This window comes from Sebastes umbrosus, chromosome 11 (assembly GCF_015220745.1).
Source record: "Sebastes umbrosus isolate fSebUmb1 chromosome 11, fSebUmb1.pri, whole genome shotgun sequence".
Lineage (NCBI taxonomy): Eukaryota > Metazoa > Chordata > Actinopteri > Perciformes > Sebastidae > Sebastes > Sebastes umbrosus.
The window spans coordinates 18,064,903-18,085,308 of record NC_051279.1 but is presented as its reverse complement, the minus strand read 5'-3'; the positions used below and the strand labels follow the sequence as shown (position 1 = coordinate 18,085,308).

Here is a 20,406-nt window from a genome sequence, read left to right as displayed (position 1 = left end):
TGCTTTTGGACCATGAAATCAAATATTGCAGCCATGTGACAGCATCATTACGGCCCTTTCTGTATGGCGCGCATTGATTTCAGCTCCTCTGGTTTCATATTGACGGCTAATTTTGAATTATACATCAAGCGTCTGCCGTGATAAAAGGGTGAATCCACCTCAAAAGGGTCGTCACGTATGTTATACTGCATGCTCTTGGACAGTTTAATAAATATTAATACAAATTAGCATCTCTCATCAAAAGCTAGAAACACAAGGACTAAATTATGATGCATGCAGAACCTGGTTGCCATAGTAACTCATTTAGAACTGCAAACAATCTTCTTCTTCTTAGAGTGGGCAGGATAAAAATGGGTTCTCAGGGGACATTTCACTCCACTTGTACTCACTGTCAGCTTACTTATTATTCTTACTTATTATGTAACCGAAAGAGCTTTGCTATTTCTGTTTGAACTATTTTCGGCTTACGATAGAATAATAAAAAAGGTTCTTACAGTTGTTAAAGCAGAATTGTAGGCCCGCGTAGGGTTCATGTCCTGTGTGAAGACATACTGCATTAAAACAAACAATGCACAGTTTGCAAAAGCAGTAACAACCTTACTAAACTTGTTTTGTCTTTTATTTGCAGGCTTCCATGTTTTGACAACCATTTCATAAGTTGCAGGCAGTGACAAATCAGTTTCAAGTGTTTTTTTAGAAGCACTTTGCTCCCAAATAATGTTTGAAAGACCCAAAAGTGAAGGTATTGCACGGTGGGAGGCAATCAGAGGAGGATTTAGCAACTGAATCCATTTTAATCCACTGAGGAGATATGTCACAGGGCACTCATCTGATCTGCTTCTGATTACATCTGAGCATCTCCAATCATTTCTGTCTGCAGACTCTTTCACTTTGATCTCCTTGAGACCTCCATCAGCAGCACTCGTGAACTGTTATATCACCTCAACAAACAAATGTCTGATGAACAAAACTGTCTGCATTCACAGTCTGCATTTTGCATTGCACTGTTTTTCATAGAGTTGATTTAGATGAAATAAATAATTACATAAATAAATGAAATCTCATCTATTATACAGCAGCAGAGTCTGTGCTTGTTGATCCCTTGTTCAGGACATATTGTTTTAGTATACAAAAGCCTTGAACTAGTTTTCTTTTTGATTTTGTATTTTTGTTTCCTCTCAAATGCAACTTTAACTCACTTGCCTTTGGGTTTAGTATTTTGGGTTGCATGTTTTAAAAGGCCACATATAAGGCCTACTGTAATATATTACAGAAACCACTGGGAGGCAGTACACGACAGTCTGACTTTTTTACACAAATCCACTGATATCTGATAGTTTTCTGCTATAATGTTGTAACATGGTTTTGGTAGGCTTACAACACTTAATACATTTTGCAATTTGTATTAAATGTCAAGCAATTCAAATGTTAATTCATTGTATATGCTCTAATGAAGTTGGAAAATATACACGAGGAATGAACATAAGTACAATGACAAAAGTTTAACTTTGATTTGGAGATGCTTTTCAACACTTGCATATTTTACTAAGTGTGCTAAAATGCTCACTTATGAACACAACCTCTAAGAACTATTCTATTTGCTTTTCACATGCTCCATCTACTGGTCAAAATCAGTATTACCATTCACTCAGAGAAGGAGGGGCGCTTTTTGCTGGCATAAGGTAATATTAGTTTAATAAGTTTTAGACAGATCTACAATAATTTATTTTGAATAAAAATTGGCATTCTGTTCCAATTGTGGGGAAAGACATTACAACTACATTTGAATGTAACATTAACTCTGTTAACTCTGTTGTATAGTGAATCTCATACTCTTAATGGATAAATTTCACATACAAAAAGCTAAAATTTTGTTTCCGTATTACAGATAGCTTTTGAAATATTTTTTTCTATTTTTTCTCATTTTATCTATTACTATTATTATTACTATTATTTTCATTATTATTGTTATTATTATTATTATTATTATTATTATTATTATTATTGTTATTACTATTATTATTATTATTATTATTATTATTATTATCAATAATAATAATAATAATAATCTTATTTTATTATATATATATATATATATATATATATTAGATTATATTATAATTTTTTTAAATTTAATTAATTAATATAATTTTAGTTTTCTATTGTTTATTTGATTATCATTTTTCTATTCTTGTTCAAATAAATTCGTCTGCATCTTTCCTTCTGCAGGGGCGACATGCAACCAAACACCAAATCCTCTTTTTTCCACCTCTTTAATGAATTAATGCTGCACTAAACTCACATTTCATCACTCACCTATCAAACATCATCATGAAAATCTGATCTACAAGCCACGCCCCCTCTAATCCGCTCGTTTCCACGGCAACATCAGCACCTGCTCTTGATTGGCTGATCCCTGAATCAAGCACGTGTCCGACCAGGCTTCAAATATGTGATTTCTGCTGAGCGTCAGTCTCTCTGCGCTTCACCGGTGAAACAGGAGACCCTGAAGTATCTTGTGTGTTTCTGCAGCAGACTGAAATCAAATCTTCTTCAAGCATCATGGTCGAGCAGTTTGTTGGAACCTGGACTCTGACTTCCAGCGAGAACTTTGATGAATACATGAAGGCAATTGGTAGGGACTCATTTAATTAACATTATTGAGCTATATTCTTTTTACCTATATATCTATTTTTTTGTATAGAATGTTTTTCCTGTATCTATACTGGCTTATTTTATATTAATATGAAGTTTCTTTGTACTGAGAGTGTTATTATTGGGGACGTTTGTGAATGTTTGTTCTGTTGTCTCAAAATGAACAAAACAATAAATATAATACTGAAAAAAATGTAACATTATTGTAAATTGAGGATGATGTTTAATAATGATGCGTTAAATGTCTAAATGTAAGGGTGGGAGATTCGGCAGCATGTAAGCAGATCTATTTCAGCATCATTTATCAGACAGCATGCTTATTAACCCTCCATTGTGTTGCAGGTGTGAGCTTCGCCACCAGGCAGATGGGCAACATGGCAAAGCCCAACCTGGTGATCAGCGTGGACGATGCAGGGCTGGTTTCAATGAAGTCTGAAACCACCTTCAAGACCACAGAGATCAAGTTCAAGCTGAGCGAGGAGTTCGAGGAGACGACTGCAGACGGCCGAAAGACCAAGGTGGGTTCATCTTGTGTCAGCCTAATTTTTTATTTTTTATTTTTAATGCATATGTATGTTTTTTTTTTTTTTTTTTTTTTTGCAATATTATATTTATTTTATTTTTTTTTGTTCATTTTGAAACAACAGAACAAACATCCCCAATAATAACACTCGGTACAAAGAAACTTAACAAACTTAATATTAATATAAAATAAGCCAGTATAGATACAGGAAAAACATATTATATACAAAAAATGTGCCTCATTTTATATCAATCTTATTATATATTATAGTGCTTCTGACTTTTTTTTTTTCTTTCTTCAGACCACCATCACTTTTGAGAATGGCAAACTGGTGCAACTACAGTCGTGGGATGGAAAGAAAACGACACTAGAACGAGAGATTCAAGATGGAAAACTAACAGCTGTGAGTAATTAACTGAGTGTCTGTGCTATTAAGACCATGCATGTTTGTGGATATGCATTCCTAATGTTAAGTGATTTATATTTGCATTATCCTTGGATTATAATGTAATATTTCTAACCTTTTGTACATTGTCTCAACAGAAATGTGTCATGGATGACGTGGTTGCAGTGAGGACCTATGAGCGAGGAACTTAATTAAAACTCAAAGTAGTTTAGACTGGCACCTCTGTTTCATTACAAAGACACCAAATGCACTGAGCTCATTGCCAAACATGCCAATAAAGTCTGAACTGTGACCCTTCAATATGTGTAATGGTTGTGCATGAATATACCAAACATTGTTCTTTATTGAGTGTACATTATGTGGATTCAAATGCCAGCATGATTTATCATTTTTTTTTATTTTGTCCTCTTCAATGGACCAGTCTTTAGGAGAGCGTTGAATGTCAAATGCTAGTATACACCGATGTCCAGTGTTTCTAAAATTAAAACTCCACTTAAATTGGTGCACATGTGTATTTAGCTATTAATGCAAAAAATATTTAAACTAATCATCTGAGTTCATAAATTGACAATAACTGTCAGTAAATGAGGACACTGACCTTAATTTTCAACTATAACCATGTGCTCATTAGGATCTGGGGTTATTTATTTTATTTTTTTAAATTAAGCCCCGATGCCTGTTAGTATTTAAAAGGCAAGTTTGGGTTGGTGTACAATGGCCTGTTAACAATTTTTAAACTCCTTATAGCAAGTCATTATTACAGTCTTTAAAGCTATTAGGCATGGGCTAATAGGGGGGGGCTTTACAGAGGTCTTTTGTTCAAACAAGGAAAAGCAACATGTCCTATCAGAGCTGTCCTCATGATGAGGTGGGAAGGCCAAATCCCTGCTTGGGGTCAGGGTAGTGACCTCATTTGTGCCAGGCCCTTCGTCTTGGACGCACAGACGTGGAGTTCAAGCAAGTGCACATAATTTGTGTTAATTAGGGTTCTTTGGGGCAGTAGGTTTAGATCCCAAATCCTCTAACAGATTTCCAGGCTTTAGTGGATGGCTGTAACCCCGGGTGGTGCTCGGGCAACAATGTAGTACTTACTAATGAAAATCTGATTTGTTGTCTCGAGTGCCACATTATATAAGACTATGCCACGTGCACACACACGAACATTGTTTTAGGCATTTTGCAAATGTCTTGGGAACATAATGATAAATTAATGTTTTTTTGAATATGTGCAATTTGGTGGAAATATCTAAATAGATTTTCAATTTAACTGTAAAACTGAAAAATTTAAGTTTTCTTAAGTTATGTACAAATGCACAGCGGGAGTGAGGATTTGCAGAGGAGGTTCAGTTCTCCCAAACTCATTTTAGATTTCTGAATACCCTATTGTTAAGGATTAAGCTTACTCGGGGTAGTGTGTGGGTGAAGGCTTTAAGAAGCAGACCTCCTTTAAACATAATCACACCATGAGCTGATGAATTCTTTAAATTTGTCCTTGTTTGACTTGGCTGCTTTGTTGAAATGACCCAGTGGCTATGCACAAACATGTTTTAATTATTTCATTTTTGTCAAATTATTAAAAAAAAAAAAAAATGAAATTAATCTATTGGTTGTAATTAATTAACCATTTAATCTATCATACATAAAAAATAAGTGCCTCAAGTTACCAGGACCTAAAGTGATATTTCAAACTGTTCTAACAGCAAATAGCAACAGCCATTTTTTGCAGCAATACATTATTAAAATAGTTTTTAAAATAAGGCTGAAACCACAGATCAGTGCTATGTTTTGCATATCTTATTGATGGTTGCAAGAAAAAATAATCACTATTAACTGGATGAAGAATAACCCTCCCACAATTGCTCAATGGTTACAAAAAGTCAAACAGGTGTACATGATGGGTACAGGTACAACTAAAATTGCCTATTTTTAAAAGGAGATGGATGTTATTTAAAGAATACCTTAGTCAGGAATCCTGTACTTAATTGTCTTTGATGTATATTTTTTGTAGGTATGTATGTGGGTGGATGTGTGTCCACTCCATCCATATGTGGCGTTACTTTGTTTTTGTGTACATGTATGTCAGGTGAGGTCCAGTCTCAAGGCGGTTTTGTTTTCTGATGATTAATTGCCAGTTAATTTGTATTAATAGCAATAAAGTAAAAAATAAATAAATAAAAATAAGGCTGAAACGTTTCTTTTCTGCATTAATTGCTCATTTTAATTATAACATTTTGAAGAATTTGAAGAACCACAAATGTCATAATCTCACTGCAGCCTCTATCTCTATCACAGTAGACACACCAAAAACTGACAATAACTGCACTATACTGTATAATGACTGTGCAATATCATTATCACTATTACTACTCAGGTGTAATTCATACTGTGCAATATTTTCAGGTGGAATTTCTTTTCATTCTCAATGTGCAATATCATTTCCCACTTGTGCAATTTTGTTAATAGTCTGTTTATTGTCAATACTGTATATACAGGTGCAGCTCAAAAAATTTGAATATTGCAAAAAAGTTCAATATTCTTCGTCAGTTATTTAAGAAAGTGAAAATGTAATATATTATAGACTCATTACATATAAACTAAAATGTTTCAAGCATTTTTTCATTTTAATTTTGATAATTACAGCCTACAGCTCAATACTTCCTTCTATTTAAATGGTTCATATTTTGTTACACTTTGTTTAGCTCTTTTTTTTTTTACTCTTGTTTTTTGCACAATCCCCTTTGCTGCTGTACACTGCAAATTTCCCTACTGCAGGACTAATAAAGGAATATCTTATCTCTTATCTTATCTCGCAGAAATGCCACCCCCTTGCGGCCGATTCGTGTAACAACAGGTAAAAACTGGGCAGTACCACTAATCTAATTGGAGGGGGGGGAGACATTTTGTCTTGAAGTGGACAAGAGTTTTGTTAGTTTGTGTGTCTTTAGCAAATAAATATTTAATCACCTTTAAGTAAATATACCTCCCAAAAAAATATGTTTTCTCTATCATAATATTCACTTTATACTTATTTTGTCTTCATCCAGAGATGAAATGATCCCGGAGTGACGTCCTACGTGACGCGTCGCCATCATCAAAACATGGCGGATGAAGACAACACAAACATGGAAGTCGATGAGGAAAAGAAGAAACCTTTCGCTGCTAACGCGGTTAACCCGCTCGTTGACGAGGTCACCAAGCGAATAGGCAACCACAACAATGTGGAGAGCGAGAAAGACGCCACGACGGAGTACTGCGTGAAGCTGCAGGGCTGGATGTGGCAGTACTACTCCGGATATGTCAGCTGGCAGAGCTGGATGGCAGCGTCAGCCATGTCCTGCCCGTATTACCTACAGTCAGACGACGGGACGACGTCCACACCGCTTGATATCAACTCACAGAACTGGTATAACGGCCCGTTTGGTCTCCCGCTGTCGCCGTACCCACCTGCCGTCACCTCCAGGGCGGCAGGTGAGGCGGCTGGAGGAGCAGCAGCAGCCGCTCAGCAGCAGCAGCAGCAGCAGGATGGAAACGCTCAGAGACCAGGTACAAGCTGCTGGCTCTGAGTCCCCCCTTTAGTCCTCAGGTTGTATGACATGTGAGACACCCCAGGTTGCCAGAAAACAATGGTACAAACACTCCAGAGTTATTGTATTTTTAACATCATATAAAGGTGTGTTCAAAGGTTGACAGGTTGACTGCACCTTTTGTTATGTAGGCAACAACAGCTACTCAGAGTCTGCTCCAGTTATGGTGTGCAGTATGACATTGAACTCTAAAAAGAGTGTTATCATGACTGCTAAAACCAATCAGGATCCTAAGCAACATTTTCCTTAGTTTTTTTAATGCTAAATGTGGTGAACAAAGTAAGATATTTGGGTCACATCATCAGGAATGATCTATGTGATTGATGATGATTATATGCAGTGCCAGTGTTGCAAACTATATGCACAAGCCATGCTGGCACATCAATTTCACATTTGTACAGGTGTACTCCCCTCTATACAGCCCGGTCAAAGGTCAAGGATAACTTTATTATCCCCTAGGGGCAATTTGTTGTACAGTCAGCAGTACCACACAGTCATCAAACAAATACAATAAATAGCCTATGTGGTGGCAGTTTCTGTTAAAACAAGACACAAACCAACGTAACAACTTGTCTTTCAGTGAATTTAATAAAAAGGCATACATTAATAACTAAAACATCTGCAGATGGACTCACGAGCACAGCCACCTGTTGTGGACTGTGGCAAGTGAGCCCCGAATACAAAGAGTAGTCAGTATTTATACATTTAAAGCATAACATGAAGATAAGTGCAAAGAAGAAAGGAAGAGAAGGATAGAAAGTGTATCAATATGTCAGCACACAGCAGACAACAGAGCATCACAAGACATAACAAGTATTTCAGCAATCTGTTGTTTGCAGTTACAGAGATCTAAAATGTCAGGTCACTGTCCTATGGTGACAAAGATGAACATGTGAGGCCCTGAGATTATCTAAAGGATATATGATATGAAAATTGCCATTACACCTATTAAAGGCAATACATACAAAAGCTTACAACATACAACATTACAGGGCATTGTTTAGGAAACCAATGGCAGTCGGAACAAAATAATTTCTGAGCCTATTGGTCCTACATGTAGGCAGACTATCTGCGGCCTGACGGGAGAAACCTGATCTCAATGGACAGGGGATGGCTATAGGATCAGCTAGGACTGACTGAACCTTCTTCAAGGTCCTACTTTGGAATAGAGGAGTCAAGTCATTCAGGGTGGTGCCTGCAATTTTGCTGCACACTTTAATTATACCCTGCCACCTGTTCCTGTTTTTGAGGGTAAGCAACCCATACCAGCTGATAAAAGAGAACGTCAAGACAGACTCGATAAAACAAGAATAAAACATTTTCATAAAAGTGTTGTCCACCATAAAACTACAAAGTTTACGGTAAAAATACATCCGCTGATGAGCTTTATTACATCCAGCGTCCACCTGAGTCTCAAATGTTAGCCTGTCATCCAGTACCGTGCCAACAGCCTCAACAGCCTGATCATTAAGCCTTACTGGAGAGAAGAGCGTAGGATGCTTTACTGTAACTGCCCAGTTGTGGTGCAGTTACAGTAACATGAAAAGCTTCATCATGTCATATGTTTGTGATGAGTAATGTTCCCATTGGAGGAATTTTATGTGCAAATTTCTGTCGATTGATTGATTAATAAAAAAAATGGTATCATAATGGCCTTAACTGAGCCAACCAAAGTGACACAAGGTGTTCCTCTAGTTTTTGGAAACATTAGATAAATGTCTCCATGTCTTTTAATCACTGTGGATTTGTGATTTTACCTCTGCGTCGTTGTTCTCCTCGTATTGTATTTATTAGCGTGTAAGCAAATGAGTTACAGGTAAATCTTCATGTTCCATAAACCAAACAAAACGTGACAATAACCATTCTAGGGCTTCGAAAGCTTCGGTGGGAAATATTCAAAGATATCCGTAGCTTTGCGGCATGGCACGGCGCAGCAGGCTTACACTTTCTTATGTCTGTCTGTCTCCATCTCCCCCATTGCCACAATGCCGCTGACACACTACTGTACACACACACACACCTCTACACACAACAAACAGCGATATCTGTCTGAGAATAACTAATAATAATTCATATTGAATATGAATAATGTTGTGGGATTATTCCTTAATTCATGGGCTATTTGGGGATTTATACTGTATTATTACATACTTATTTTAAAAAGAAAAACAAAGCATTCGAATACTGATTTGGAGGTCAATTAACATGGCAATGGTCGAAGCTTCGAATCATCTGGGTCAGCCTTAAACCATACCAAATGATGGATTGGTTTGACCACATTATTGACATGGTTAGTTCATGTTAAATTTCCCATTGAACACTTATGGGATGAGCTGGAACTCCAACCGTGTGCCAGGCCTTATTATCACCCAACATCCCCAAATGCTTGTGGCTGAATGAGAGCAAACCATGCAGCCTGGTTCCTACATCTTGTGGAAAGCCTCACAGTGGGGACTGTTACAGCGGCACCTATGAGAAAGGTTTCACTTTATGGTTGTAATATTAGGGTGTTTGCTTTTCTGCTTCTTTTCACCAGGTCGGGAGTATAGCATTCCTTCACCTCTCCAAAGACTTTTGGCTGAGATGGTGGATTTCTTCATACTGTTTTTCATCAAAGCAACCATAATCATCAGTATTATGCATCTGAGTGGAATCAAGTGAGTTTCTTTAATATCTGCAGTTGTGATGACATAATGATTAGGCCTGTGTTTTTTCAGCTCTTTAAAAAAACTGTAATTGAAAAAACACTCTTTGGATTAATATCATAGAAATATTTGACTTTGCTTTTCAGGGATGTTTCCAAGTTCGCCATGCATTTTATAGTGGAGGAAATAGATGAGGACACATCGATGGAGGAGCTACAGAAAATGATGCTTGTTGCACTTGTGTACCGGATATTAGTATGTTTTTATGAGGTAAGCACTCGTATAAAAGTTTTCCGCATACTAATACAGTTAAGGTGAGACAAAACGGTGGTCTCAACCTTAAAGGGAGGGTTTGGGTGTTTTGAAGTGGGGTTGTATGAGGTACTTAACCATAATCAGTTTATTACCTGCGGTAGATGACGTTCGGCAGACCCCCAGCAAAACGTGTTCACCACAAAAAATCTATCTGTTCAAGTGTAAGATATATTTAAAATATTTTCACCGGTTTTCCTTGCCGTCGGGGAACTGAAGCCGTTATTTATGCTCTCGCCAAAGCCACCAGACTCCATTGATAAAACCTGTAATTTTACCTCGCAGACCTCGTTAGTTTGTTTGTGATATTTTGTGACTTTGGTGAAACCACAATACCACAATAACACAAACAAACTAACTGATTGAGGCAGTAGTAGACCTCCAGTGTTCTGCAAGGTAAAATCACTACTTTTAGCAATGGAGTCTGGTTGCTTTGGCGAGAGCATAGATAACATCTTCAGTTCTCCGTCAGAAACATAGACTGTATAGCTGTCTCACGGCAATGTAAGCTGGGAAAAATATTCTAAATATAGCGTATACTTAAACTAATATTATTTTTTTAGGCGGGCCTTTCTTTTAGGTGGCTAAAATACGTTTTGTTGCCGGCCCCGTCCACAGCAGTACCTTGCTTTGCTTCGGTTCGGTAACTCCTGTCTGCTTCTCCAAACTGGGGACGTGCAGACCGTCATCTACTGTAGGTAATACACTGACCATGGATAAGGAACTCAAACAACCCCACTTCAAAACATCCAAACTATCCCTTTAACTGCCAGCTGTCTCTTTGTAAATTTTGGAAAGGCCCCCGTGCAATTAAGTGACGGCTCTTACACCATTCTCCCTTCAGATTGTGTGCATTTGGGGAGCAGGAGGAGCCACTCCAGGGAAGTTTCTCGTTGGACTCAGAGTTGTTACATGTGACTCATCAGTTCTGGTTCAGCCCAACAGGGTGCTTGTAGTGCCAGCAACTAATGTCTCTCTGTCTGCGTGAGTAGCAAATTTTAAAGGTTATCTTTCAATATGTTCATCATAAACATAACCCTGTTGCTCTCTCTTGTATGTGTTGTAATCACAGCTTCTGTCTGCCTCCGCAGATCAACTGTCCGAGCCTTGAACAAGAACTTTTCAATCGCCTTCTTTTTCCCGGCTTTCATCACGCTACTGTTCTTCCAGCACAACAGGACTGTGTATGATATGGTAGCTGGTACAATTGTTGTCAAGCGCTCCAGGATCAGATGACGCAGAAGAACCCCGAAGAGAGTCCTACACTAATATTGAGCAGGCACTGTGTGTGTGTTTTTTTAAAAATGCTTGCAGAACTCGGACATCCGCATTTCAAAGGTATCGTCAGAACACGCAGGAGCATTAAGATGGTTGCAGAGAGTTTGATGCACATCAGTATGAACAATTTCAGTTCCCTACTGATTGGGTTTGTCTCGGACACATACTGTATTTCTGCATGTATTTCTACATGCTGCTTTCAGATACTGTTCCTGTGCCAAATCCTTTTGAAGACAGGAATAATGACGGTATATGCCACCTTTTCATTAACACAACATTTGCCTCTTTTTAAATACTAATCTTCCAGATTAAGGGTGAATGTCTCGTGTCACTCAGTATTGAAGTTGCTAGTCATGCATTCATGAGATTATACCTTCAGTATCTCTTTGTATTACAATTTTGTCTTAAGAGTTGTTTTACTCAGACTTTTCAATTCTGAGGTTGTCGACCTTCACCACTGCAGGAGTGATGCCTCGTGACCGGTGGTTCTAAGGCACATTTAAATGTATCGAAAAGGAAATGTAAACCTGATCACAATTGATCTTCCTTTTACTCTTACAGCATGTGTGTAACTGAAAAGTTAACGTTATGTATGACACATTTTATGTGATTAACTGTTTTTTGCATTCAAGGAGATTAAATGAAACCACCACTATTTCCCTGCATGTTTGACATCTGTCTCTTAGCCGTTTGTCTGCTATTTGATCATTTGCAATGTTTTGGTACTAATCAGGTTGCCTCATTATGTTTTGTTAACTTAAGCTGCATTGACTCATTAGCATGCTATTATACAGTATTTGCCTCATGTAAGGGGTGTGTATATCAGTTTGTGTTGGAACTAATAATAGTTACAGTATTTTATATGTCAACGCTTCATTAGGAAAAAAATTCATATACCCTAAAAAGTAGTCAGAGGGTGGAGAAACAGTAAATGCAGGAGCCTCCATACAGGGCACGAAGGGGTCACTGAATAGTTTGATGTCAGTCACCAAATCTCAACCAAAGACCTTTGGGAGATTTTGGACTGACTTATAAGAGGTTGTGTCAAGAAGGTAACCCACAAATTGTGAAACTCTAGCGAGATGGTTAAGGTCAGGCATTGACCTTGAATGGTTAAGGTTAGAATAGATCGTCAGGCAGTCTCAAAAGAGTTTTCACACATTTTTGCAACTTGTGGGTAACCATCTAGGCACGACCCTTTTTAAACATTGCTCTCCTCCAACATTGTCAAAACACCAAAATTAGCAAATACGTTTTTTGAAAAGTCTCCACCGGTGTGATTGTATAATATATGCAAAGGTGCATTGAAGCTGCTCTGGAAGCTTGTGATGGTCCTAACCACCTAAGAGACTATGATGGTTTTTACTTTACTTAACCACCCATTTCTATGTCCCAGTATGCCACAGTAAGTTTATCAGTTTGTCCAAATTGCACTCTACTTCCACAGTAGAAACTTGGGAATATATGCCACTCTTATTTCTTTAAGAAAATATGATGTCTAGGTGTTAAATATGTCATAATAAATTGACCTTGTAACATAATCTTTGCAATCCATGAATACGGTAATTTAATTGAGTATTTGCTCTGTTGTGAGAAGCTGGAATTGTAAAAATGGTATATTACAGTGATCATAAATTCTTCAGGAGTTTGGCTCCACCTAGTGTGTGTTTGTTGGTCATGCAGACATTACTCTGGGTTGAATAAACCCACAGCACAGTTGCCTTCATGCATTATTTTAAACAAAAATCTGCCTGTGTGGCACCACAGAAAGTCACTCACAGTCAACCGTCGGTCCAGAAACAAGTCATTCTGTACTAAATTGAGGGACTCGTTTCAAGACATTTCTCTTTTCTGGCAAGTCACCTTATACTCGGAGAGGACACGTTGAAGCTCCAATTGTTGCCAAAGTGTTGACGTGGTGATTGTGTTAGGCCCACTAAGTGGCAGCTTCAGCTGACAGCCACAGATGGTGCTCCCAGATTACAGGGCGACCCCCTCCCCCCGCCCCCCCCCCACATGCTGCTGCCATGCACCATGCCATTACTGCAGGCGACGGAATAATCTAATTCATAGTGGTGAAGGGCTTTACTGAGGAGCAGAAAAGTGTGGGCAGACATTAACCCATCACCATTACTGCACTACTGTATACTGATGAGTGAGTGTAGCGCTATTTGGAGTTGAGGCATGTTTATAATCTATTTTTGTATCAACATGCTCTGGCTCGTATCCAAAGGGGAATGTGTAGGAGGAAGATTTTTAGAAAAGCTCAAGGGAACAATTATTACTGAAGTTTATGACAGACCTTTGTGTGAATGTTGCAATAAACCTCACATCCCTTGTAGTGAATAACAAAAAGCAATCAGTTGTTATTAAAACACTAATAATTTATTTAAATCACGGTAAAGATCACCCTTGTGTCTATGAATCCTTTTGTTGCACTAATAATGGCAGTGCTGAGAATTGATTCCTGCTATTTCCACTGACTTGATAAGATAAATGTAAGGTCCATCCATCCTTTGTTCAATTATATATCACTCTATAGACCGAGGAGGCGAACTTAGACATAAAGGAGTGAGAAGACGAGGTGAATGTAACTCAAAAACATTAGCCTTTTTAATTTTCGATGTCTTTTGTTTGAAGCTTGACAAATCTAGTTCCTAGCTGCCACATGGCGTGCCATACGGCGTTGCGTTGGTGAGGTGTCCAGCCTGAGTTCCTGGCTCTTTTAACAAGGGAGTCATCTACAGGCAGCATGAAGGGCTCACAGCTTTCTCTGACAGCCATGTGTCTGTGTCTGAACAGAGCCACGGACAGGGCAAAGGGATGAGGTAAACAGTCTGGGCTCAACTGGACTCAAATATTCTCTGTGAATGATACAATGTGTGTCCTTAAAGTCATTATTCATTCATTAGATGTACTAAAATGGCAGCTGGCTGCTGCTCCGCAGACACACACACACACACACACAGCAGCAGGCTCCAGGTGTTTTGAAGTCGTGTAAAGGTGCTGTGAACTGAAATGTGTTGTTGTTGTTGTTTCTCCCAGTGTGTCTGTGTGCCTGATGGTATTCCTCTCAAGTGGAGTCAGTAATTACAGGCTGGCTGGGTTCTGCCTGACTGAAGAGGGCTGCTGATGAAGAGGAGACCTGTTGAATGGGGAGGGATGCAAACGCCTGCTCCAAAACACTATGTTATGGGGTGACGCACACACACACACACACACACGCACACATACATATAAATGCATAAATGTGCACACACATTTGGAATTTTTGTTCTTCGTTTGAGGGCTTTTGGGACTAACAATGCCATTTACATACACTGACAATGTTAACTGATCTCAGCGCAGTGTTGAATATTGACTTGAGGGTGGCTAATTTTTTTTATCTATAAGCGATTGTACAAAAATGATTATGGAGGACAGTGGGTAAAAAAGAGGGAGGGTTATGTATTTTTTCTTTGCTGAAGGGAGAGTTGTTTGATTTTTTTTGTTTTTTGGAAAAACAGGAAGGTCTTCTAAAATTTTCGCACCCCAGATTTATATTTTCTTTCATATTTAACTTGAGCTGCCAGCTGTGCTCAGTTTGTCACTTTAGAGTAATACCTGTTCAATTAGTTGCTCTTGCTTCAAAAAATAGTGTTTTGTTTGGGACTCACAATTCTATGTTTGCCAAATGTGAACTGTGGTGAATATTGTGAAAAGTAATGTTATTTACATATTAAAGGTGCTGTTGATAACACTGATAACATTCAGCCACTAGATGTCTCATTCTCCCTCCCCCGTTCCATTGCATTTACTTCACAACAAGTCGTTGCCAGGCACTTACCGTCAATCTCAGCCATTTAATCTGTTTTTTCCACACTATCTGACGACCCAGAGATACCACGTGATACCAACGTTGTTTGGATTACAAACCTGTTAGAAGTGGGAACCAAACGTCAGATATCTTCCACAGAGATAAACAAAACAAAAAATAGTACACCATTTAAAATTCCTTGCAACTTACTTACTTTATGGTCAAACAAGTTGTAGGCTTACCAGTTCGATGCAGTTACATTATTATATAATTTTGAGATATAATTTTCATCTAATTTAAGGCTAGGAAAGTGAATAAATAAGAATGAGTACGAATACATTTTTCCAGAATAATACGCTGCCTGTGCTGGAGTTCATTTTCCTGGTATAAAAATAGATGTGAATATGAGGTGAGTACAAACACAGGATGAGCGATGTAGAAGTAAAAAGGGAGACCATTAGTGTGTATGTGTGTTGAGGGGGAGCAGTATAGCGTTCATAGCATTTTCTCTGACATAACATTAGGTTTGTTTGTGTTTTTTAAATACAGTAGATTTCTGCTTAAGGCAACGAGAAGCTTGAGTTGTCAAGACAACCATGGAGGCTGCATTGGTTACTGCAGTGACGTTCAGCTTTTTCTCTCCGTCTCAGATAATGTTGCTGTAGGGTAACACAATATCTGTGTTCATTTCCTGCACATATATGTGTTTGATGAGAAACTGAGGGGTATGAATTGGCCTAAAATATGTCTGCCTCCTGGTAGCATCTCGAAAGCTGATTGGCAACTTTTCTACAGTCTGCCTCATGTCAAGAGAGACCGTGCCGTGGTTCCACTTCACCACTGATTTGGACTAAGGAGGTGCTGAATATATTTGCCTGGCAACGGCTGCCTTATTTACACGATATAATCAACACAAGACTCTCAAGACCTTTAAAGAAGACAGAGAAACAAACAAAGAGACAGCAAAGGAATGAAAAATATGCTCTCTGTCACAAGATTTTGCCTGATGTAGTGATGTAAAAAAGGCATTTTCATCCTCAGTGCTGTAGCCACAAAGATTATAGTATAGTGTAGTATAGTATAGTATTGTAGCAGTATATATTTGGTCAAAATTTGACTTTTTGAAATTTGTTGTACTAAAAATTATTATAGCATAGAGTGAGTCATTCTTGGGAAATAAAACCAAACTGCAGTGACGGTACTGTGGTTAGTTATGGCTAGCTGGTGAGACAGCTCAAACTAAAGCCAATTTACCTATTTTTTCTTGTTTCCTGTAATTGAACAAAAAAAATCTATTTTGATGCTATAGCATCTTAGTAACTGAGTTTGTTATACCACATGAATAAGGCAGTAGCTAAATGTAATCATAACGGAGAGAAAAAAAAAGTAACAGCATATAAACTAGTCCTGCTAAAAGCTGACTTGACTAGCTGAGCAGCAGAGTGGGTTGTCTGAAATTTCTGACTCTAAAGGAATTCACATGATTTGAAGTGATTAAGCTATACCTTTAAATCACATATTGAAATGTATTTAATTAAAGATTGATTCATTAATTTAGCTCAATAGTTCAAATGGACATGAAAGCTGAAAAAGAAAAGGGACATCTTTTTTGCTGTGTTTTACTGACTGGCACCCTTTAGGTTGTACAATCGTGAGTGCAGTATTTAATTGTTTTTTTTTAGGTTTAATGTACAGTCTATGACAATAATTAATAATCAAACTAAACTGGCATAAAATTAAGACTTTAGGCTTCAAACTCCACACCCTTTTTAATTATTAATTTTCAAGCAGGTATTGTTGGCCACTCTGGTATGATTCTTTGGTTGTATGTCAGTGCCTATTTTTAATACATATAAATATGTATGACATTTAATTGAGGCAACAATATATTTACTTTCCAAACAGCTTTAAATGTGACGTTTGGTTATATACTATTTTTGTATTAAAATGTATAAATATTTTATATTTACTGGTATATGGTGTGGTATATGAAGGTGATGTTTGTTTAAATGTTGTAATATGACACAGAAACCAAGCTGGACAAACATGTGTTGATGTTCTCAATTGTTATGAATGAGTAGGCAATACTGTTTATTGTATTTTCTCAAGTGCAGGTGAAGAAGTCCATATGCTGCCCTCTGCTGTGTGAATCTGTTATTGCGTAGGAGGAGTGGGAAAGCTTTCACTGAGGTCACTGAGGTCATTTCAATGATGCTCGGGTTCCTCGCTTGAATATCCAAATCAGGCAAAGAAACAGCATGGATCCATGTTGATTACTTGTAACTTGTAGTCTATAATGACATAAATGTTATAAAATGTAATGGGTGTTATTAAGGGAGTTTTCTTGGCTCATCTGTCTTTCTGTTAAACCACCCAACAAATCTCTGAAAATCAACAGTAACTTTACTTCCTGGCTGCACATTGTGCTTAGTGTTTTGTTTTTGTGTTTTGCACCATTTGGTGTTTTTTCTGATTGATTTGGTCCATGTGTTTGAACAAACTCTACCGAGTTCCTTCAGTGGCTTGTACTCCTCCTCCACGAATCACTCCCACCCAATCCTTTAGTTGCCTAAACTATGTTCTGGAGATGTGCGTAAGCAGTGGCTTGCTATTTTCAGCTGAATGAAAAGAGTCTTGGCACTTGGACTCAGGATGAAATCTGTTTTGTTCTGCTGAATCTGGCTTTCACCACACAGTATCTTGTAACAGAGTTAAAGAACTCAGTTTAATGATGTCCTACAGTAAAGCCATAATTTGACTGAGAAGCATGGCTTTCGAATGATCTGTTTGCTGTCTGTCATAAGAGTGGAATATGTTATCCTTAGTAACATAAATACAACATGTAGCATTCTGATGATAGAAGGAAATGTCTTGTTTTTGGCTGATAGATTTTGTTTGTAAGGCGTCTGTAGAAAGTGGTAATAGTAGCCTAAGAGTAACACTCCCTCACATCAAGAAGCCACTGCCTCAACTCACATTGCACTTGTTTTGTATAAGCAAAACATTCAGACCCTGAATAAACAAAACACCTCCAAACTTGGCACTTCTAATGTGCAATTACACACAGTCATATAGTTGACAGAAATAGATTACACCACAGCTCATTTTCATAGGCTTGTGTAGATAACCATTTCCTGGACTATGACTTTATAATAACCTTAAAATAAATAGGACACTTTTTCTTATTTTAAAAATAACCGTGACAACATTGGTTGGTTTTCAGAGTTTCAACCCCTTGCTTACCCATCTTTCATTTCATCTTTAGGCATTTAATTCAAGGACTCTGTTCAAGGTCATTTTGAAGTCACAGGGCATCACTCAACAATTGCTCTATTGTAATTACAGCTGCAATTCAATGACGATCTCTCATAGATTTTAAGCCCAAAGTGTACTGATCAAAACAGTGAAGCTGAGTAGATGTAATATTCACACAACTCTCACAAGCGTATGCAACCAAAAACAGAGAGGTGAGGTCAGTATCACCTGCCTGGTGGATTTGCTGTCCCTTTACTCTTTTCATTAACTGCTGAATTCACTGGCTTTCAATAGGCTCTTTCAGCGTGTCATGCTACACCACCATTGAGCTACAGCCACGTTGCCACCCATCTTTCTTAATGGGGACTGGAGACTGTGGAGCTGCCTTGTTGCCATGGCAGCAAGCGCTTTCACATTCTCCCCACATAGCGTGGAGTGTGCATGTTGTTCCCTCCAAACTGGAGCGCGCCACAGCAGAGACAGGTCTGCACTCAAACAGAACCGAGCCAGGCTTATTTACCTCCCGCTCTGATACCAGATGCCCTCTTAATCCCAACCACCCACACTCCACTTTCCATTCTCTTTATTATTAATGCATAGTATTTCCCATTGGCTGCTCTCACATACTGAACTTTGCTCAAAAACTTACTTTTTAAAAAAAAAAACATTTCCTCAGGCTTTGTTATTCTTGGCTTTGGGTATCAACAAAGAACGTATATTGACAAGAAGTGAAAACCAATTGTTCAGTCCATTGCAACATCAGCGCCCATGCAGCAGAGCTACTTTTTCGCCATTTTGGACTGAAAGCGACTATCGGTTGCACGTAAAACGTCCGCTTGAAGGGACTATTTGTAACTTTCAGAAATGCTTCTTAACAGCGACACCTGTGGCCGTGAAATCAACGAAAGTCAGCGTCGGGCTCGCGCTTGCTCGTTCTAAATAGACATGAACGAGCATCGCTCAAAACTGAGGCGACACTCGTCAGCTTAAACCACTATATCACTCTATATTTCAGCTGCTTAGCAGTAATGTTAGCTGACCAGACAAAGGTCTCTCCATGAACATGATTTAGATCTGATCTTAGTGTTGGCTTTTCCTGCCTAAGTGCAGGCTGAAGCAGCGGGGCTCTGCAGCGTGTCTCTCTGCTCTCTCCGCCCGCAGCCGGAGAGAGCAGAGGAGACACCGGCACCCGGTCGTTAACGAGAAGACAACGTAAATCTCTGTAGAGCTCGGTCACTTCACAAGACACGGGAAAGCTCTGTTGGTCTGGAGGAGCTGCAGCAGTTATTTCTGCACAAACGTCCCCTGTGCATTCACTAGATATTCTCAGAGCTAAACTAACTCTTCTGCAGTGTGTAGTGAACGCGCGTTCACGTCTAGAGGTGGAGCGAGCTGAGCTGTCTGAGTGAAGGCGAGCAGGCAGAGGAGGAGGGTACAGCGGCTACACGCGAACGCGCATATGCGAGCGCGCATGTGTGCCGACCCGCTACATTTATAGCTTACAAAGTTACAAATAGTCCCTTTAAAAAGTGCAACAAAAGTGCAACAAAATTAGTTCTATTCTATAGTCATATTGTAACAAAATGGCCTGTTTTGAACAGTAAAATATAAATATAATAAGCGTCTTCAGTCCAAAATGGCGGCAGCAGCAGCTGTCGAGTTTCTTCTCTTTGGTTCTATTCTCTTTGGTATAGTGGGACTAACTATGGCCCCAACATGGGGAAAGCACTTAAAAAGCCTGATATTAAAAGTTAGTTTTTCTGTTTAAAAAATTAAAATGTTTCGTTATTACCAACTTTATTAGGTTTTAATGTTCGGTGAATAAATAGTTTGACGGAGTATTTCAAGTTTGTAACACCGTATTAGAGCCTTTCAGGGGCCTTTACCCCCCTCTAAAAGGTGTGGATGGTTTAGTCCAACAGTCTGGACAAATATAGTTCATCTGATAATTG

The 20,406-nt window shown here is 38.5% G+C and overlaps 2 protein-coding genes across 2 annotated transcripts; both read left to right on the top strand.

Annotated features, from left to right (window-relative positions):
* The first annotated feature begins 2,423 nt into the window (after positions 1-2,423).
* Positions 2,424-3,884, top strand: fabp4b (fatty acid binding protein 4b). The gene is made up of 4 exons (XM_037783489.1): positions 2,424-2,635; positions 2,998-3,173; positions 3,480-3,581; positions 3,722-3,884. Exons 1-4 carry the CDS (start codon positions 2,563-2,565, stop codon positions 3,773-3,775), a joined length of 405 nt encoding a protein of 134 aa, XP_037639417.1. The 5' UTR covers positions 2,424-2,562; the 3' UTR covers positions 3,776-3,884.
* A 2,762-nt stretch (positions 3,885-6,646) lies between these two features.
* Positions 6,647-12,068, top strand: LOC119497620 (protein FAM8A1-like). The gene is made up of 5 exons (XM_037785857.1): positions 6,647-7,127; positions 9,705-9,825; positions 9,960-10,083; positions 10,970-11,109; positions 11,217-12,068. The coding sequence occupies exons 1-5, from the start codon at positions 6,683-6,685 to the stop codon at positions 11,359-11,361; spliced, it is 975 nt and encodes a 324-aa protein (XP_037641785.1). The 5' UTR covers positions 6,647-6,682; the 3' UTR covers positions 11,362-12,068.
* The last annotated feature ends 8,338 nt before the right edge of the window (positions 12,069-20,406 follow it).

Bases quoted from the DNA above. Each gene is read 5' to 3' on its own strand.
- fabp4b (XM_037783489.1), top strand. From the start codon at position 2,563: ATGGTCGAGCAGTTTGTTGGAACCTGGACTCTGACTTCCAGCGAGAAC. The intron at 2,636-2,997 runs GTAGGGACTCAT...ATTGTGTTGCAG, and splicing joins TGAATACATGAAGGCAATTG to GTGTGAGCTTCGCCACCAGG. The intron at 3,174-3,479 runs GTGGGTTCATCT...TTCTTTCTTCAG, and splicing joins CAGACGGCCGAAAGACCAAG to ACCACCATCACTTTTGAGAA.
- LOC119497620 (XM_037785857.1), top strand. From the start codon at position 6,683: ATGGCGGATGAAGACAACACAAACATGGAAGTCGATGAGGAAAAGAAG. The intron at 9,826-9,959 runs GTGAGTTTCTTT...TTTGCTTTTCAG, and splicing joins ATGCATCTGAGTGGAATCAA to GGATGTTTCCAAGTTCGCCA. The intron at 10,084-10,969 runs GTAAGCACTCGT...TTCTCCCTTCAG, and splicing joins TATTAGTATGTTTTTATGAG to ATTGTGTGCATTTGGGGAGC.